General features: G+C 33.3%; 1 protein-coding gene across 1 annotated transcript in view; it reads right to left on the reverse strand.

Moving 5' to 3' along the window:
• Positions 1–20,314, reverse strand: part of LOC137398492 (protein FAM78B-like) — an 84,710-nt gene that overhangs the window by 27,381 nt on the left and 37,015 nt on the right. The window contains exon 3 of the mRNA XM_068084606.1: positions 8,064–8,212. Coding sequence (XP_067940707.1) covers positions 8,064–8,212 — 149 coding nt within the window. The remainder of the gene's footprint in view (positions 1–8,063; positions 8,213–20,314) is intronic.

The raw sequence follows: 20,314 nt of genomic DNA on the forward strand, positions 1-20,314 counted from the left end.
AGCTTCATTTGGGATTTGAACCACAACCTGTTGTTTGTATATCAGGCGCTCTAGACCACTAAACCACAGCTGCTTTCATGTAGACACATAGAGATGTAAAGCAGATTTATGCTGTAGAACAATTTGTCAACCCAATGAATTAGGAGCGATTCTAGTAATCAGCTGAATTTTGACTCCTCAAAAAGATTGACTAAATCCAAGTTATCAAAGAAACCATATGTTGATCAAACTAAATAGAAATTGTCACACACCAGCTGAATAAAAGAGCAGTCTCTACTAACAGTAAAACAACTGAATATGTTTTTTGATAATGAAAAGTTCAGCCGTACTTTTTGAAATATGTTGACATTTCTAACAAACAGCATCATCACTCACACTATTTCCGTTTTATAGTCGACTAGCGGAATAACCGGCATTGCACGGGTATTAAAATCAGCTTATAAATAGTGACAGGTTATGTAGTTGCCTGCCACTTGCCATTAGCTTGGCACATTGCCAATGGCTAACTTGAGTAAGTTAATAGCCTATAGCTAAAGTTACTGATAAGAGCCGTGAAAGCAAGCCTGAAATGATGTTGCGCCGTTACGCAAAATGGTATGCATATTTTTACCTACATAACGACATATATCGCCTTGCAATTGATCAATCTCACGTAGCTTAATTGGTAAAATATTTGCCTGACAAACTGGAGGTTCCAAGCTCAAATCCAGCATGAAATAGATATTTTATTTTTAAATTTTAATAGCTATAGCTGGACAAACCAAAACACACACACATACACACGAATTTTGAGATTCATATATATATACATATAGATGACTTTCATCTTCATTTGGTATCATTAATGGTGAAGTTAGTAAAGGTAGCAAAGAAATTAAACTTGAGGTTGTATTGCGCTTGAGAAAGGTAAACCGAACCGGGCAGAAGCTGTATGACCTCACCTGCGGTATCAATTCAACCCCTCATGTTGTTTTCAACTATTCAACTCAACTTTTCTTGATGGTCTTCAAATGACCACCCAACTTGATCCTGCTGCTAATTTAAAGATGAGCTGTCGCAAAACTTTAAAAGGTTTTACCATAAAGTGTCATCATTTTCTATCATTAGCAATTGTTTTTAATGTTTGAGGTGATCTGGTTGCCAGGATGTTTTGAAATTAAAGCCAACAAAACTCGATCGCAGTTGAAATGCTCAGAAACAAATACGCGCAAAATCATTCCACTAGTTGCTATCAATGCAATAGTTGATATTGACTATTGCACTCAAGTTACAGAGTTACGTGTCTCTATTCTGTCAGTCTCTTTGCAACTATAAATGTTATAATCACACTTTTGTCGGATCTGAGCATTTTAATCGTGATCAAGTTTTATCGATTTTAATCTTGAAACATCCTGGCAGTCAGATCACTTCAAACATAACAAACAATCTCAAATGATAGGAAAATATCGATATTTTCTGACAAAACCTGGTAAAATTTTGTCCAAGTCAATTTTTAGCCATGTTCACAAAAGTTAACATTGAAGTTTCATATATTCTGTACAATCACTCCTGGTGGATTATCTCAGAGTCTTGCTGAGATTACCACAAGAAGTAAAAGCTGAGAGTCAAGTGATTAGAGCTTGGATAATCTCATAATGCTAATAGACTGCCTGGTTTTTGTTCCTCCAAATGATATGAGATGTTTGATAGCCTCTGTGAAGCCCCTAACCACAAGCGATTACGGCTCAGACAGATTATAGGGCAAAGTCTTCTACATTGCATTTGTTGCCTATTGAAGACGTTTCCTGCGTCATCTTTTCCTTTGCAGCTGAGCTAAATACTTAAGTAAGACATGGCTATGTAAAATAGCGCTTGGCTTGCTTTTATTGGCTGAACTAGTTCATGCCATTGCTTCGAAGATAAGCTGTCTTCATGCAAAGAAACAAAAATGTTTTATGGAAAACCTGGAGGGTAATGATAAAATTTTCTGTTGCATTTTCTAGTCTAACAAGAAGTTCAGTTAATTCTTGAGCACTTGCACACATTCAAGAATTGATATATATTGTTATCATTGAATTCTATTTTAGAGCTAGAAAGCTAGCCCTCGTTTGATTGGCTAAAAGATCCCTCAGTGTCGAATAGACAAGCCAAATCTCACAAATTCGAGAAAAAGTTGTAAATTTTTTAAACTTAAGCTAGATCCTTAAGGTATAAAATGTTGCTGATATAAAAATATTTACAAAAACCAAATGAAAAAATAAAATTTTTAGAAGTGATTAAATGTTGAGCTATGTATTTTCTGTAATGTATCTACACTATAATGGAAACCTTGTTACTTACATGTATGTAATTCCTATTAAAGCAGTAAGCATTTCATTATTATATAAATAACCTTCTAACCAATTACATTGGACTTGACTGATCAATTTGGTTTGATAATTTTTTCATGAAGTTGTCTACTCTTGGTCAGCTTAAAGCTGTCTTCATGTCTTTGTCTGTCTCTCCGTGGTCAGCTTTAAGCTGACCACGGAGAGACAAACAAAGAGGCAGAGAGACTGAGAGAGACAGGAAGACAGACGGATAGACGGACTGACACATTGACAAATAAATAAACAGTTAAATGGGCAAATAAATGGAGAGATAGACAAATAGATATACAATAAACGCTCCTAAAATGTAAATTTCAGATAACTTAAAGGATTTATGTGAAGTTTCTGCTTCCTACCACATAAAAGGTCCATATAACGTAAAGTGTCAAGTCGGGCGAGTTCTCAAATTTGATTTGAATGTTACTCAATCTCGGGGCACGCGCGAGAAAAAAACCGACGAGTGTCTAAAGCTATAGTTATTAAATGTACAACTTTCGCGACATTCTAGTTCATCGTGACAAATTGTCATACATTTCGACAAAACAGAAAAAAGCTGCTGCGCAATTGTTCATAAATACAAAGGCGATTGATTAATGTAGGTGTTACAGGGTCAGTCTACCAATCTGAATGTGATGAGTTGGGGCATCGTCAAAAGTTCTATTTTATTCTAGCCTTGACCCCTAGATACAGATAGATGAAGAAAAGGAAGTAGCGATCTTTTTATAGCAAAATATTTTGTTGTTTTGCTTTATTGTAGACATATAAAATATTTGTTATTAGTTTTACTTTGCAGAATAGACTTTGCTGTTTAGAAAAAAATAAGCAAATCGATGTAAATGAACATCGAAGATGTGCGCTCCCAATCAACTTATTGTAAAAATTACAGCAACCATCGTCTATTAACCTGTAAGATTGATTAGAAAAAGGAGAAAAGTTGTCGATGCAGACTAATAGTGCTGCTGTTACGGTACAACCCATGATTTAGAAAAATTAAATCGAGTTTTTCTTTTTGCATGGTCAAAGGGGTGAATTTAGAAAGATCTTGGAACAGATTAGGCAACTTACATGCATTTTAATGTTCGTATAATGTAAATTCCCTATAACGTAAACATTCCTGGAACAGATTATTTATGTTGTAGGAGCGTCTACTATATAGATATAGACAGCAATACTGATAGACCAACAAATAGGTAGGCAGATAAACAGTTCGATTGATAGACAGATATAAAAACACCATGCCAACTTGGTTGATCTGAATAGATTATATAATGTCAGTATCTAGCTGAATGGTATAGATACAACAAGATGTTTTTTTGTAACTTACTCTCTGTGCTGGCGCACTTATAGTACAAATTGAAAGTATTTTGTGGCTAGATGCCAAATAATTTCTATTGAGAGCTTTGAATAATTAAGATATTTTAATTTTATTTAACAGTGAAATAAGACGGCAAATTTAATCCTTGTGTCAGGTTGATAATTGAAACAATGATTTGTGTTTTCCATAAATTAGAAAAAAAATTCTTATGGAAGTAAAATTCTGACTTGTCAGAATAATTTACCAATTTATCAGCGACTCATCATTTCAATAAACTTGAAATTTAGAAGAATTGGAACAAACAGCTTGAAGGGCATAGTGTTTGTATGTCTGTTTTGCTTATACTCTGGCAATAAAAAAAGGCATCCATGGCCTAATGGTCTAGGGCGGCTGATCTGCTAACAACAGGTTTGGGTTCAAATCCCAAAAGGTGCTGATGGTTACAGGAATGACAAGCAACCCTAAATTACTCACTGCAGCTGTCTACTGTTCCTTTACCATTTGATTCAGACATGTTTAACCAATGTTGTACAAAAATGCTCTTAAAAATGCTCAGCCACTTGCAGTAATGTAAGTAGACAAATTTCTCTTCTCGAGGTTGCTCATTCAATAAAACTAGTCATAAGCATGAATATTGGGTCCTTATATAAAAGTCCTGTTGAGAGGTATCTATTGCGACTAATCAATAATAGTTAAATTATCTCATTTTTACAACATCCAACAGCATAAAAAAAACCAAAGTGGTGTTGCTAATATAAAAGATAATGTTAACTATAATTTTACTAAGTACTGGTTTGTTCACAGCTCTGTGTATCCCTTTTAGAAAATAACTGAATTATTAAAACTGAGAAGACTGGATATCAACCCAACATAAATAAATAATGCATAAATAATGCTCTAATAAAGACCATAAATAATGCTGTTTCTGGGGATAAAAAGTAGGGTGTAGGAAACAATAGAGAAATGCAAAGCTATGCCATTATACTATTATACATATAATATATATAATATATGTATAATATTATAATAATTACTATAACACTTTAACTGATACAAATGTACAAAATACTAAAGAAGTTTATTCTTGTTAAGACTAAAGCTCGCCGAGCCAGCTGAATTATAGATTGAATTAAATTGAATTATTGATGAGAAGAGGCCCTACTATTTATCTAAAGTATTAGAGCAATGTCGATGGTAGGAATATGCCAAGACTAGCTAAAGCTAATAATAAGAAAATAAGATTGATAGTAACAATAAGAAGGATAATAATATTAAACAGATTAAGGAAGATTAATGATAACAATGTTAACAGTATAATAGTAATTATAATGACCATCGTATTATAGTAATACTGGTAATAATAGCATAATAATACTAATAACGGTGATAATAAGTTTAGATTGATGTTATAATTGGATTTTTTATAGATTTTTTGTAAACATCTGAAAGTGGAACACATGTCATTATATTCATAATAGATAAAATAGACTCTATACACTCTAGACAGTGCATAGAGTTATATACTCCATAACTCTATGAATATGCTCCATACTATCAATATAGAATACAATATACATGCATACAATCACAATGAAACTAATAATCTTTACTATAATAGTAGTAGTGTTTGTCTGATGCCCTACTAATAGCATTATTAAAGAAAGATCACCCTGCTGAGTGATCGAACCCAAGGCATCAGATTCAAAAGCAAGCTTGCTACCACAACACTACTCAATTACCTTACCACTTATTGGGATAATTCTATTCTTCATGTACTAATTACTCATGATGATCTCTCATAGTGCATGGAACTGGCACATGTACTAGTTATGATAATAGTACAGATGATAAGAAAAACAATAGTAATACTACTACTACTACTACTACTATTACTACTACTACTATTGCTTCTACTACTACTACTACTACTATTACTACTACTACTACTACTATTACTACTACTACTACTACTACTACTACTACTACTACTACTACTACTACTACTACTACTACTACTCTACTTCTACTACTATTACTACTGCTACTACTACTACTACTACTATTAGTACTACTACTACTACTAGCACTACTACTACTACTACTACTACTACTACTACTACTATTAGTACTACTACTGCTACTACTACTACTACTTCTACTACTATTACTACTACTACTACTACTATTAGTACGACTACTACTATTAGTACGACTACTACTATTACTACTACTACTATTACTACTACTACTATTACTACTACTACTACTACTACTACTACTACTACTACTACTACTACTACTACTACTACTACTACTACTGCTACTACTACTACTACTATTATGGCAAGTACAAGAGTAGTCAGTAATAAAAACAATAATAAAACTATTAGGCTAGGCATGGAACAATTACTTTTGGCAGACAATATTAGCAAATTGTGGTTCAGTGATCTAAAGGGCCTGGTCTGCAAACAGAGAATAGGGCTTCAATTCCCAAAAAGAAAATGTGATGATCCCAGAGGTACGTGACTTTAAACTGTTCTCGCCGCTAAACCAACTCGAGAAGGTTTGGTGTTCTATAGTATTTCTTTTTAAGTTAAGCTTTAGATTGCAGTTCCATAAAGAAATCTTGCAGCTAGATGTTTCTTTTTTATGAACAAATTTTGAAAAATATTTTGTATGGCAGACAAAGCTAACAAAAAGGTTTTGCTGATGAACGAGGCTATAAAGCTTTATAGAATGACGACTCTATATGATCATTGTACGCTGACATAGCTACATGTAGCTACATGTACTACAGTAGCTATATGTAGCTATATGTAGCTACATGTAGCTACATGTAGCTACATGTAGCTACATGTAGCTACATGTAGCTAAATGTAGCTAAATGTAGCTGTTTTCTACAGTAAAACCTTAACCTAAACAGGATCTTCCTCTTAGACGCCTACTCTAGCAACCTACTTCATAGCTTGGCAGGAAACTGATTCATCTGAATTTTTACACATTTACAAGGCTTTTGTCACTACAGAGTGTAGCGTGATGCTAAATATGTATCTGATGGTCATTCTTCTATTATGTCAGCCCATTTTGGGCTGATGATAGAGTGACCAACATGCCACCAACTATGATAGAGTGACCAACATGCCACCAAATATGATGGAGTGACCAACATACCACAAAATACTGGCAATAAGCTATCAATTATTTAAATAGTTAGCATTGATTGACTAGCATGCTATTGGGTATAGGCAACAGCTAATACTAAACTATAGTACGCTGGTGGTAGAATGACTAACATGCTTTTAGATATTAATGGCTGCGACTAACACGCTAGAAGCATCGCTGATAGATATACCAGCTTGCTAAAGTACATAGATGATAGACTGATTAACACGTCTTTGAATATTGATGAGAATGATTAGCTATTGGAGCAAGTAGCTTTTTTCTAAGAATTGTAGGCAACATGATTAACACGCCAGTAGCTATTAACAGTGACTGGCGTGTTATTCATTCACCTATGTTTAACGACACAGAGCAACTACTGTGTTATTTATTAAACATACGTAGGCGTGAAATGATTGATTTTTTTAATAAATATTCTTACAAGTGCTGCTCAAATTTTATTACAGAGCTACCAATATGCTATTAGCTTCTTGGTATTTCCAGTTTATCACAACAAATATATCCATAATTAAAAAGCATGGCAAAAGGCTTCTTTTTAGATAATACCATAAAGCAGTTTATTTTTATTTTTGCGACTTCTGGAAAATGTACTTGTAAGGCAGTTTTTTTAATTAAAACAAAAGATGCCAAATTCACAATTTTGCTAAAAAAATTTCTCAATCTATAGTTTCTTTTGCAAAGCCACTAATTGGGAGCACCTGCTAGACACTGTCAATTAGTGTCCATAAAAACAAGCATCCTAAGCTTTTTGCTAAGTAAAGATGTCACCTGCAATCTTAACTTTGACAGGAGAATTTGTTTGTGGTTAACTTTCTGTGAAAGTTTGCATGGTGAGCAATAGTGACAAGTGAATCAGTTCTAGAAAATTGGTAAGTGAGAGATTGTGTAGTTAGGTTGATAAATGGAAATTTATGTTTATAGTCACAAATTCGTTTACTTAGTGTAAAAGGATAGTGTTGTGACAACACCGAGGTTATTGCGCAACATGTTTTGAGAAAAAAGCTACAGCCATAAGAATTTTACCACAATTATTCACTAAAAAATGAATTTAAATTTTTTGGAAAGAAGTTTATAAACCACTTGCTAGTAATGGTGACAATATAGCCAAACAAATATTTACAGTGTCATATATGGCATGTGGTTAGAATGCTAAGCGACAATTATTCTGTGGTTATGATAGTCCGCCTGACTTGATGGGTTGGCGCGCTGCCAGAACTTACTCTGTTTGTAGATTCTTGGTTGTGCCGAGAGCTACTGGCTCCCATTTCCTCTGTACGAACGCACAGGAGCAGGAAGAGCTTGTCCCTGATTGAGTGGCGACTCGGCTTCAGTAGTGAGGGGTCTGCCGCCACGTCCCCCACCCTGTAGTCTGCAAAAGTAAAAAACTCAAGCTATTATAATAGTTAATAGTTTTGTTAACTTTAATAAATTTATAATTGTTATGACAACTAATCATTACTATAATAAGGGCCGTGCCTGTGTGCCTGTCTGTTCGTCTGTCTCAAACCATCTCAGAATGTTAGGAAAAAAGATTTCAGGGCACAGGAATCAAACCCAAATATTCTGGTCCACAGCCCAGCGCACTACCATCTGCACCACTTAACCACCTTACCACATCTAAGAATAATTGAGCACATAGTAAATACACATGATTGTCTCTCACGGCGTACGGGATAGCCAGCGTACTAATATAAAAAATGATCGTCTGGTTGCTTTTTATAACATTTTTCAGCTATTAGGGGTTATCTTCTTGATTTTGACGAAATAGAATTAAAATTGACCACTTTCAAAGCAAAAGCCAAAATGGCAGCTCTGCGCTGACTTGAAATGCAACGGATAAACCTTAAAACAAAAACTAGCTGCTAGGGAGCCTTTTTGACCAGCCGCGTTAGCAACTTTTTGTGATGGAATATATTATAAATCGTGTTTCTTACTTACTATTTGCTTACCTTTGACGTTAACTGCTACAATCATTTTTACACTAACATGAGTTAGCTTATTATATATCAACAGTTTTTCAATTTTAATCTTAAAACATCCTAGCCCTCAAAAAGCCTCAAACATAAAAAACAATCGCAAAGAATAAAAAAATACCGATACTTTCTGAAGAAATTTATGAAAATTTTATGTAAGTTTATCTTAAAAGAGCTGCTATGTGTGTGGTTGTGCATATGATCATAACGTTACTTACAACCCTCCAATTGTAAGGTTTTTGACACGAACAAACATTTTGTTTTTGTCAAATCTAATGATTCAAAATAAGATGAATAAATAAATTTTTTTTCAAAACAGTGAATTCCGTCGGATCAACATTTAAGTTAGGAAATCGTTGACTTTAACCTGCCAAGTCAAAAAGGTACATCAAGACTTGTTTTTCATTTTCGCATTTGTTTTAACTGCATTATTTTATTACATTGTTAATAAAACGAATTTGTTTGATTGCAAAAATGTTTTTGTACATACTTTCTAAGCACTTTGAATTTCAAACAATATTATATTATGAACCTTGCCACCCTTTGCCAATTCATAGATTTATCATAATGTAGACCATAATCTATGACAAAACTTCAAGATTATGCAGCCGACATCTCGCTACGGATAAACTAGATTACATAAAATGGAGCTCAGGTTTTCCTGCCACATGAAATCACCATAGCGTCTAACAAGGAATTATTGCAACACTACTTGTGCCTTTGAAGAAGAAGCTAACAGCATGAAATCATTTTGCACTCTAAGTCTGAAGCAGACTGGAACAACGTTGCGCAAAATTGTTAATGATTTCATTAGCATTAATGCGTTGGCAGACGCAGCTGTGAGTGACAGCAAATTCACAAATATCTTTAGTTCCTGCTTAGCTGTGATTGGGTATTCAATTATGCTATGAGCTAAAATCCAAGCCAAACCGAAAAATTCAGTTTAATTTAAAACTAAACTAATTTGCTCTGTAATAACATAGCAGCCCAAAAGAATAACTTTTCAGATAATAGGCCATTCAAAACCTTACTAAAAAGATATTTATTGCTAAAACATTTAAGAACTCGGGCTAGTATTTTATAAACAATAACGGGCAATTTTCTTACACGTCATCAAATGAACGGTCAGAATGTCAATTGTTTTTTGAGCGCTAGCCAAATATGCACAAAAATTCCAATCATTTAATTTTAAACAGATGCTTAAAATGACCTAAAGCTTTATGATTCTACATAAAAAAAACTCCGTGAAACAACATTTGTTTTATTTGAACATAATCATAATCATAATCAATAATCAATAATAATCCAACATGAATTTGAAAGATGAACTTACACAAAACTTTAGTAGATTTTATCGAAAAGTATGAGTATTTTCCTATCATTTCCGATTGAATTTGAAGTGATCTGATTGCCAGGTCTTTCAAGATTGATATTAACAAAACTTGATTGTGGTTAAAACATACAGATCGAGTGAAAGTGCAATTATGACATCTATAATTGCAAAGAGATCGATAGAATAGAGGCGCGTATCGCTGCAACTTGAACATAACAGCTGATATTAACTATTGCAAGCCATAGCAACTAGTGATGCCATCTTGCACAAATTTCTTTTCTGAGAGTTTTAACTGCGATAAAGTTTTGTCGATTTTAATCTTGAAACATCCTGGCTGTCAGATCACTTCAAACATTAAAAACGATCACAAATAATAGAAAAATATCAATACTTTCTGATAAAATCTTTTAAAATTTTGTGGAAGTTCATCTTTAATGGTATGAAAGCTAAACTAGAGATGAAAGATTAACTCCAAACATTTTTACTCTTCGAGAAAGCTAGTGCCTCGATACAATTCTTACGAAATTGGTTTGGCTTATAGCTAAAAGAAAGTATGATCTTGAATTTAACTACCAAGTTACTGAACCAAACTCATCTTGACCAATCAGACTTAACCATATTAGTCCAACCTAACCAACAAATGTGACCACAAAAAGCATTGGCCATAGAAAAGTTTTTTTAGAGTTATGATAGTTAAATTGATAGTGTAAATAAGACAAGACGTTACTCAATGTATCAGCAGTAGCTGCTTGTTCAATTAAACGCTGGTGAGCTTATCGCTTCCAGTAAAGAAGTATAGAATAGAACAATACAGAGTGACAGTGTTTTGACATATACAATGCTTCGTTTTGACAAATAGACAACCAGAACTCAAAAGTCTCTGGCACTGCTTAGCTTTTGCTTTTAAAATGGATAATCCCAGACGATAGTATCGATTGCGCTAAACCAAGATCAGATAACGCAAGCTAAGCTGATTACTGACTTCTAATGACAAGTTCAGTGGTTTTGATTATATAAGTTTAGTGTCTCAGTTGACATGACAGATAAACATGTCAGTTTCACCCTGTTGACTATTGAATGACATTAACAATGACAATGACATATGAGTAGTGAAGATAGTGTGACACCTTTCTAGAGGTGCTTTTGATTATATAAATTTAGTGTCTCAGTTTACATTACAGACAAACATGTCAGGTTTACCCTGTTGACTATTGAATGACTTTGACAATGAAATATGAGTAGTGAAGGTAGTATGACACCTTTCTACAGGTTCTTTTTAGTGTGCTAAATTTAGCGTCTCAGTTGACATTACAGATACGGTGCCAAGGTAAATCTGTTGATTATTGAAAGACATTTGCAGTGAATTGCTACATTCTAGTAATTCACTTTAAATGTCATACTAATATATTATATTGTAGTATGTAGTATAAAATGTAAGGGTAGTATGACACCTTTCTACAGTATGACACCCATAGAAAGGTGTCATACTACTTCTTCTACTATCATAAACTTAGTAGAGTAGGCAATATGACACCTTTCTACAGGTGTTTTTGATTGTACAAAGTTTAAGGTCCCAGTTGATATTACAGATAAACATGCCAAGGTCAAGGTCAATCTGTTGAATGTTGAATGAGAATGGAGGCGACACACAAGTTGAGAAAATAAGTAGGCTTCTTTCTATTGGTGTGAAAGTCAAATTTGAATCTTTGGAACAAAAACGGTAATATCCAATTGTTTTCCTTTTAATAGTTTAAAAATTTACACCAAAGATATTCTTATTTTAATCTTACTAATAAAGGACTCAAACCTTATGAGCCCAAGTGCTAGAATGCAGCTAGTAGATCTTATACAGTAAGGTGACAGAAATGTTTCAACATAAGGAATTATATTTACTAGCACTCTGGCTGTTCTGTGCTGTGAAAGATCATCATGTGTTATAACTATGTGCACAATTATTCCACAGTGCAAGAATGTGGTTGAGTGTTGCAGTTGGTAATGCGCTTGGCCGGGAAGATAAATATCTGGGTTCGATCCCCGCACAGGGCGAGCATCTTTCCCAATGCTCTTAGCATGGCTTTGCATAGACGGACAAAAACGGCTCTTGTTATAGTGTAAGATTAATTATATTTGATTAAAATATTAAGGCTTAACATAAAAAAAGTTTAATTTAGTCTTGAGTAAGAAATGAATTCTCAGGCTCTTTTTTTATGATAGATGAGGTAACTAGATAATTGCATTTTTCAAAAGTGTCTCAAAGCAAAGTTCTTTCTAATCTCCTAAACCTGTAAAGATCTTATTATCTTAACTGGTAAACTGGCAGTCTTGTGAGAGATCATCCAGTGTAATAAGTATGTACACAATTATTCTTAGATGTGGAAAAATGAAGCGACACAGGTGGTGAATGCTTAGAACCTGCATATGCGGGTTTGATTCTCCTGCAATGCAATCTTTTTTCCCAACCATTTTAGCTTGGCTTCAAACAGACAGACACTGCTCTGATTATAACAAAAACTATAATAAGAGTCATATGTGTCTGTCTGTATGTCCAAAATCACGCTAAAAAGTTAAGACAAAAATTCCTTTCAGCAGAATCCGAACTATCAACTATCAGTTTTTAACACCTATGCTCTACCTCCTACACCAATCGACTGCCTTGCCACATTTTGGAATAATTGTATGTATAGCTGTTACACCTGATGATATCTCATAATACATTGGACTACCGGTACATTAGTCTACAATGATTCCAAGCAGAGGATTTTTATGTTTAAAACTTCACCGCTCAAAACAAAAAAAACATACTTTGCAAGTTTTAATTACAGTGGATCGCATGCGTCGCTGTTGCAATTATTTTGTTGCAGAACTCAGTTATATAGTTTCGAAAACTCACACCTACAATAGAGCTTTCAGCAAGTAGGAATCATACTAGTAATGATAGTTATAATAATACTAGTAATGATAGTTATAGCGCATTCTCACTATCTACCTGCGCGTAAGAACAACAGAGCGGCTTATGCAATGCCATCAATCAACAATTCCAAACCTGTCAAAAGCCTCGACTAGTTTGTAACATTTTAATTAAATATTCGTCATTATCATTCTCGATTGTTTTGACACGATAGTAGTTGCCGCTCACTTGCATTCAGTTGATCATTACTGATTCATGTTTTAAACAACACGGGTTCCAGAAAAAAAGCTGAAGCAGGTAGAGTTGTGGCCCTTTTGTTTAAAAAATCTATGACCTCTTATTTTAACAAAAATGCATCTCTACCTGTTTCACCTTTCGTGGAAATATTTAAAAATGACATATATTGTATATATATTTACACTAGTCAATTCTGTTTAGGAACTATTTTTAACAATTTGTTGTAAAAAGCTGGTCATATGCTTGTTTTAACAAAAAAGCCATGTCTTCACCTGTTTCAGTTTTGTTCTGAAAGAAGAAAATTTGAGCTAATTACATAATTTATTAATTAAAATAAATGTAAAGCTTAGCTTTAAACCTCAGTTGATAATTTTGTTAAAAAGACTCTAAAAGTACTTTATAATCAACACTCAAATATTTGAAAGAATTGGTATATATTTTTACCATTCAATACTATTTTGGAGCTAAAAAGTTGACAGTGATTTGATTGGTTAGAAGTTTCCTCAACTTTGAACAGGCCAAAGCAGAATCTCTAAATTTCAAAAAAAGATTGTAATTTTCTTTTGAATCTTTGACCTTTTAAACTTCATTTTTCAAAGTATTTGCATTTTCCAACTTTGATTTTGCCGGTTTCAAGATCTTTCATGGTTTGTGTTTTCGTTTTTTACATTTACAAGTTTTCAACTCATTTCAGCTCACGTGATATGAACAAATTGCATACGACATCTAACAATTATTTTGAAAATATTATGGTTGGATCTTCAACAATGTTCTACCTAATACCTATTCTCTTACCAGAGAAAGGTATTTCAAACACTAGATGCCAAAACATGTAGAGAATCTTATTGACGAATCGATGCTCTTTCTTTTCGTTAATTTAGAAAGTTTTTCTGTTTAAAATAAAATTATTGCCCTATAAAGTAATAAAAAAATCTCTTCTTAATTAAAAATACTAGTATCAAGCTGTTAAAATGACTTCAGCAACTCTGTAAATATTATTGTTAATAAATGCTTAAAAATTAAATCCATTTAACAAACATTATTTGTGGATTTTAAGTTACAATAAAACTACATTGTTAGCTTTAAAGCTTAAAATCATGAACTTTAAACTTTGTTAAATATCGAGGTATATTTATATTCTCAATTTATGCATTGTCGTCTGATCAAAGGCCTTATATATATTTCTTCGTCTCACCATATCAACAGCAGAAACGAATATGCCTATTCTTCTTACAAAAATTTATACTACAACTTGTGTACTACCAATTATGTATTCCAGCTTACCAAACTTCCACCTATCATATCACAGAATCTTTGAACTTACTGCCTTTTTTCTGACTTGCTCATTTTTGTATTTGTGTTAAAAGTTTCAAAATCCTGTCTTAACTATGCCCAGAACATTTGTAATTATCCTTTCACAAAAATTACAAACATCGTTTTCTATTCCGTGACACCAACATACGACATCAATTACCGTATGTTTTAGTTTATGAACTTTCTGTTACTACAACCTTCAATTAGCTATCCCAGCTTTTTACAATGCTATTAGATTGGCAGCTATTAAAACACATTAGTTCAGCTCCCTCAATAATTTTTAATTCCTAATTTTTGTTTTTTATTTTTATTTTGGCGAAAAACATAATTTTTTTGATGATTGCTTATGCCTACAAGAATTAAATACAAGTAATTTTTGGAACTGTTTGTAAAATGTGCAACGTATGTTCGAGGCTTGCTGTAAGTACTCTTATGCCTAAAGCCAGCTGATCAGCTGATCAATCTACACTATAATAACAACCATGTTTGTCTCTCCACCTGTCCAAAGCCACACTTATAGGTTATTAAAAAAGGAGTACTTCACACGGGAATTGAACTCACATGTTCCGCTTTACAGCCAGGCATACTACCAACTTTACCACTCAACCACCTTGTTGCATTCAGGAATAATTATGCATACACTTACTACATATGATAATCTCTCATGGCATACGGACTGCCAGGGTACTAGTAACATAAAATAACCCTCAGGCTAAGCCAAAACACTGATTTATGATTGAAATAAATTTTTAGCAATTTTAGTGAATTTAACATACAAAAGTTTTTCAAATAGAACTTGAAGCTTTTTTAATTTTTATAAACAGAATAGAAATAGAGCATATTGAACTCTTGACTTAGAAGTTTAATCCGGAGTTAATTAATTTAAATTTAGGTAAATACAGAATGTTGACACAAACTGCCAAAACTTTTTATGCAAACCAGCCTTAGATGTCTTTGATTAAAATCTAGCTCATAGCCTCTGGCTTGCAGCTGCTAACAAGCGTTCCTAGCTTCAGGACCTTAGAATCTCACAATTAACTGAACACAGTGATTGATGTGAGGTTAGTAAACTAAATGAGCTGAAGTTGTGAACATCTCATCAATACCTGCAAAGAATGGTCTACACCTTAATATATGCACAGCTAACCACCTTACAATGCTGAGAAATTCTTTTGTGACCAGACATGTGAAAGGTTTTGCCTGCGGAGAGCTAGCACAGTTTCCACACACCGTAACGCTTGAGTGACCACTGTGAATTTGAAAGCACCATAACGCGGTTTTTAGCGATATAGTATTAAGTTTGAATAGACGAGTTTCTAGTGTAAAAGAGGAGGGTGTGATTTTGGGTTCTAAGGCTATGGGGGTATGTATCACTGGGTTCTCATGCTTTGAATGGGTTTGGAGTTAGCCGTTTCAAGGATTTGGAGTTGCACTATATAGATCTTTGCAATGTATCTATAAACACAAAACTTGTTGAAGAAAACTCGTTTTTGGGTCAAGATCACTTTTCAGTTCATGCGTAGTCAGCACTAGTAATCATTTTCTTATCCTCGTTTTTTGTGTCTGCTGCTACCTATCAGACAGAAATAGCTAGTCCAACAAACTATCCATGTCATGTGACCTCAAATGACCTCAAGTGACCTCGAGTGACCTATTTTTTTTCGCCAAGTAGATTACACCAGTGAATACGACTTAGTTTAAACTTTCAGCGTGGGCAGAAGTTATTAATCACCGCTGGTAACAGTGATTAGCCTTAAGAACTATGAAAATTCGTTGGGAACACCTAGGCAATATTTTCAGCACTGTACCAAATGTCAAACAGAATGAAAAGATTATTTGCATTCTGTTATACTCTAGTCTAGCTTTTCAGGGCAACAAAATGATTATAAATTATTAAAACTATGTAATTAAAAAGGATAAAAAGAACCATAATAAGTGAATAAAAATTAACATGCTATTTATTACACCAGTGATGCCAAAACTTTGACAGCTGACATTTTTTCCCAGGGTTCTTCTTTATTACGTATTATGTATTCATATAAACCGATGCCAAAATCAGTGACTTTTCAGCGCCAATTTTGTTATATTTTAATAATTTTGAATAATGGCTAAACAAAACACGTGTCAGCTCACGACAACAAAGATATAAACAACTTTGCAAAATAAAGAAGGATGAACCTTCAAAATTGCAAAATCATCACTTTTATCTAAAAATGTATAGGAAGAGAATCTATATAAAAAACGGGAAAATATAGAAAAATGTGGAAATCTATTCAATCAACAACCATATTGCAAAAAAGCAACAAGTAATGGATTAAAACTAATAGGTAAACAAATTAAAAATTAATTAGATGTCTAAAATAAAAATCCTTTTGTTTACATTGTATCATATAATGTAAACAAAAGAGTTATATGATTGTAAATTATACACATGCATAACTTGTTTTATACAGATATATATGTATAATACATAGATCTGTTAGTACAGAGCATTATTTTATATTACTTTGTATCATATTATATTACATAATTTTATACAGCATTATTTAATATTTTACATTACATTTATAATAAATGATAATCCTTTTGTTTTATTATTCTAGAGAGAGGGTTAAATATATCGGTGAATCTTTGCAATAAACAAATTTATGAATTCACAAAACAAGACAACCCAATACTATATTGGACAACTTTGAATAGTAGTGGGTTCTAACTCAAAATTTGATAAATTATGGGGGGAGGGGAAGTAGGTCCCAGAACGACCAGTAATTGCCATGAAGCTGAAGCAAAGACTGCCATCATACGTTCTATAGACTAATTCTGCTAACATACCAGCTTTGCTAATGCTGCAAGTTAACCATTTTAGGCCTTTAATGAAGTGTTTAACAAACACAATGCAATATGCGGTCTTTAGTCAGTATTTCAGTGAGCAATATGTGTGCGTATAAACTGCGTAAGAACGGTTAGCTTCTTTAAGGCAACTGATGGAGATATTTAATATCTTCTTCTCAGCTACATTAAACCAAAAAGGAAGATGTTTTGCTTCCCATAGTAAAAAACCTTGAGAAATCGGAAGCAAACAAATGATGGCTATCACATCTTATCTAAAAAAGTTACCCTAGTACCATTTGAGATTTGGATTATTTCACTGTCACTGATAACTTGATGCTATATCTTTCATAGTTATTAGTAATACTAGTACCCTGGCAGTCTAGAGTACCATGCGTAGTCATCAGATGTAGCCTACTAATTATATGTACTATATATTTAGTATATATAAACTTAGACTTATATTTAAAATTTAAACTTAAAATTTAAACTTGAAAATATATATTAGCATATATATGTTTAAGTATTTCTAGTATATATATATTTTTTTTTATATAAATATATATAGTATACATATATACTTATATACATATTAATATAATAGATAAGTAGTCAGGCCTACTGCTAACAGTACTCTACGCTATGAAAAGTGTGAAGTGTTATAATTAACTAGAGGGTTGAAATAGGTTAAGGTTGTTATCTTAAAATCCATTTAACGCAAGTCCCTGACGAGTGCAGAAGCATGAAACAGACCTGTTGCGACCCCAGAGAAAAACAAACTAGATTTTAAGATATGTAACCTTGAACTATTCCAACACTCTAGTTAATTACTTATATACATACTATATATACTTTTATATATGTTTAGTATATATATAGTTTATATATATTAGACAGAATAGTTTAATATATATTACACTATATTGTTTAATGCCAGTGGGTGGTCGGTCTACCATGCTGCGAGTTGGAATCTTTCATGATGCAATATTTTTTTATCCTGAAACTGAGACTGACAAACATGGTTCTTATTATAGTAAAGTCTAGCATCCTGTTAGTCTAATGCACTGTGAGAGGTCATCGAGTATAGTCACTATGCGTGCAGTTATTCTAAAATGGCAGTGGATAGTTGGTTTATTGTGCTGATAAATATGAGTTCAAATCTTGTAGGATACAATATTTTTTCTCAACCTTTAACCATGCCTTCCAACAGATAGATGACACTACTCTTATTATAGCAATAATTGATGTATCGTAATCTTTGCGATATGCTTTAGAATGTCTTTCCAAATATTTAGTGTGTCTTTTCTTTCAGAAAAGGAGATGTTCATTTTAGTACTTGAGATATGCGAGCTGATGACCAGGGTAATATTATATATCTTTAACTGCTTATAGGAATAGATAATGAAACATTTGAAGTGCTTAGGAAATTACATATGCAGTCAACCTATCATTTGAGACTGCAATAAAAGCTAGAGATTGGGAGAGTTACTAGATGTGATTACAACGCTGTTAGGCTTTACATCTTTAGGAAACTAGTACATAGTCACATGCTGTACACAGGTTCCTCTTGTTGCTATCTTCTCCAATAGTTTGGAGAAGATTAGATATCTCATTAGAAATATCCATGAGTATTCTTTTGAGAGTGCTAAGGTAATTTTTGAAGATTTTCTATCAGGGTTGTCACTGCTTTGACAGGAGTGATAACCCTGACACAGGAGTTGAACCTGATAAATAAACCTGATATTACTTCTGGGTTATCATTCCAACACCATTTTTGGTGACCCGAAGAATGATTAAAACCGCAGACCTGACGAGCGACAGTTCAGAGCACTAACCATTACACTACAACTGTTTCTGTGCCAATTAGATGCTTAAAGGTTGACTTGCAACAAAATTCACATTAAAGTTATTTGGTATCAAAAGATTCACATTAAAGTTATTTGGTATCAAAAGATTCACCATGTCTTACTCTGCTGTGTTGTAGGTGCCAAATATGTGGAAATGTGATTACAAGCTCTTAAAAGCTAAAAAACGAAAAGCTGCCGTAGATTGGAATCAGTTAGTTTCTCTGACGTTGTCATTACATTTGGTTCTTGTTTCGTCACGTATGTTCTCACTTGAATTGAAAGGCCAATAAAAGGCTCAATATAAAACTTCTCATAGCACTAGTTTATGACAAACACTTCGGGTTTTACCGAAGTCCCCGTATCAAATATAGATGCTCGCTACTTTACAGTTTTGTTTCGGCATTATTCAATCGTCAAGTCGTAATCTGATCACGTGACCCAACACTTCGCAAATAATTTCTGCAGCACTTTTCGATTATTACAGGTGACCAACAGACTCATCATGATTATCAGACAATGATATGTACTCCTTCGAGCTAAGGTTAAAAAATAAAACGAGTTTTTACGGTAAGTTTTAAAATATTAGTGCTAAAAGTGACAGTATTACAATGACGATAAAACAGAGGAGTAATAATAATAATCATGGTTTTATTGAATGCGTGAAGTATATTTGTGAAAATATTTCGACAAATGAGGTTGCATGAAAATGTAAACAAAAACCATTTTGTACAACTACGTCCTATTTGAGCCGTTTTGGAAAGAAATTCATATCTACGGCGGTTTTGTGATGGTGGCGATTAACTGATCGTTTTTGAGCTTTTAAGAGCTTGTAATCACATTTCCACATATTTTGAACCTACAACACAGCAGAGTAAGACATAGTGAATCATTTGATACCAAATAACTGTAATGTGAATTTTGTTGCAAGTCAACATTTAAGCTTTATGGAAATGTTTGTAAACACATATAGTGTAGATATAGCCTTCTGTGGCATAAATTTACTGCGCATTCATGATAAGTCCAATTAAAA

Source organism: Watersipora subatra, chromosome 6 (assembly GCF_963576615.1).
Source record: "Watersipora subatra chromosome 6, tzWatSuba1.1, whole genome shotgun sequence".
Taxonomy (NCBI): domain Eukaryota; kingdom Metazoa; phylum Bryozoa; class Gymnolaemata; order Cheilostomatida; family Watersiporidae; genus Watersipora; species Watersipora subatra.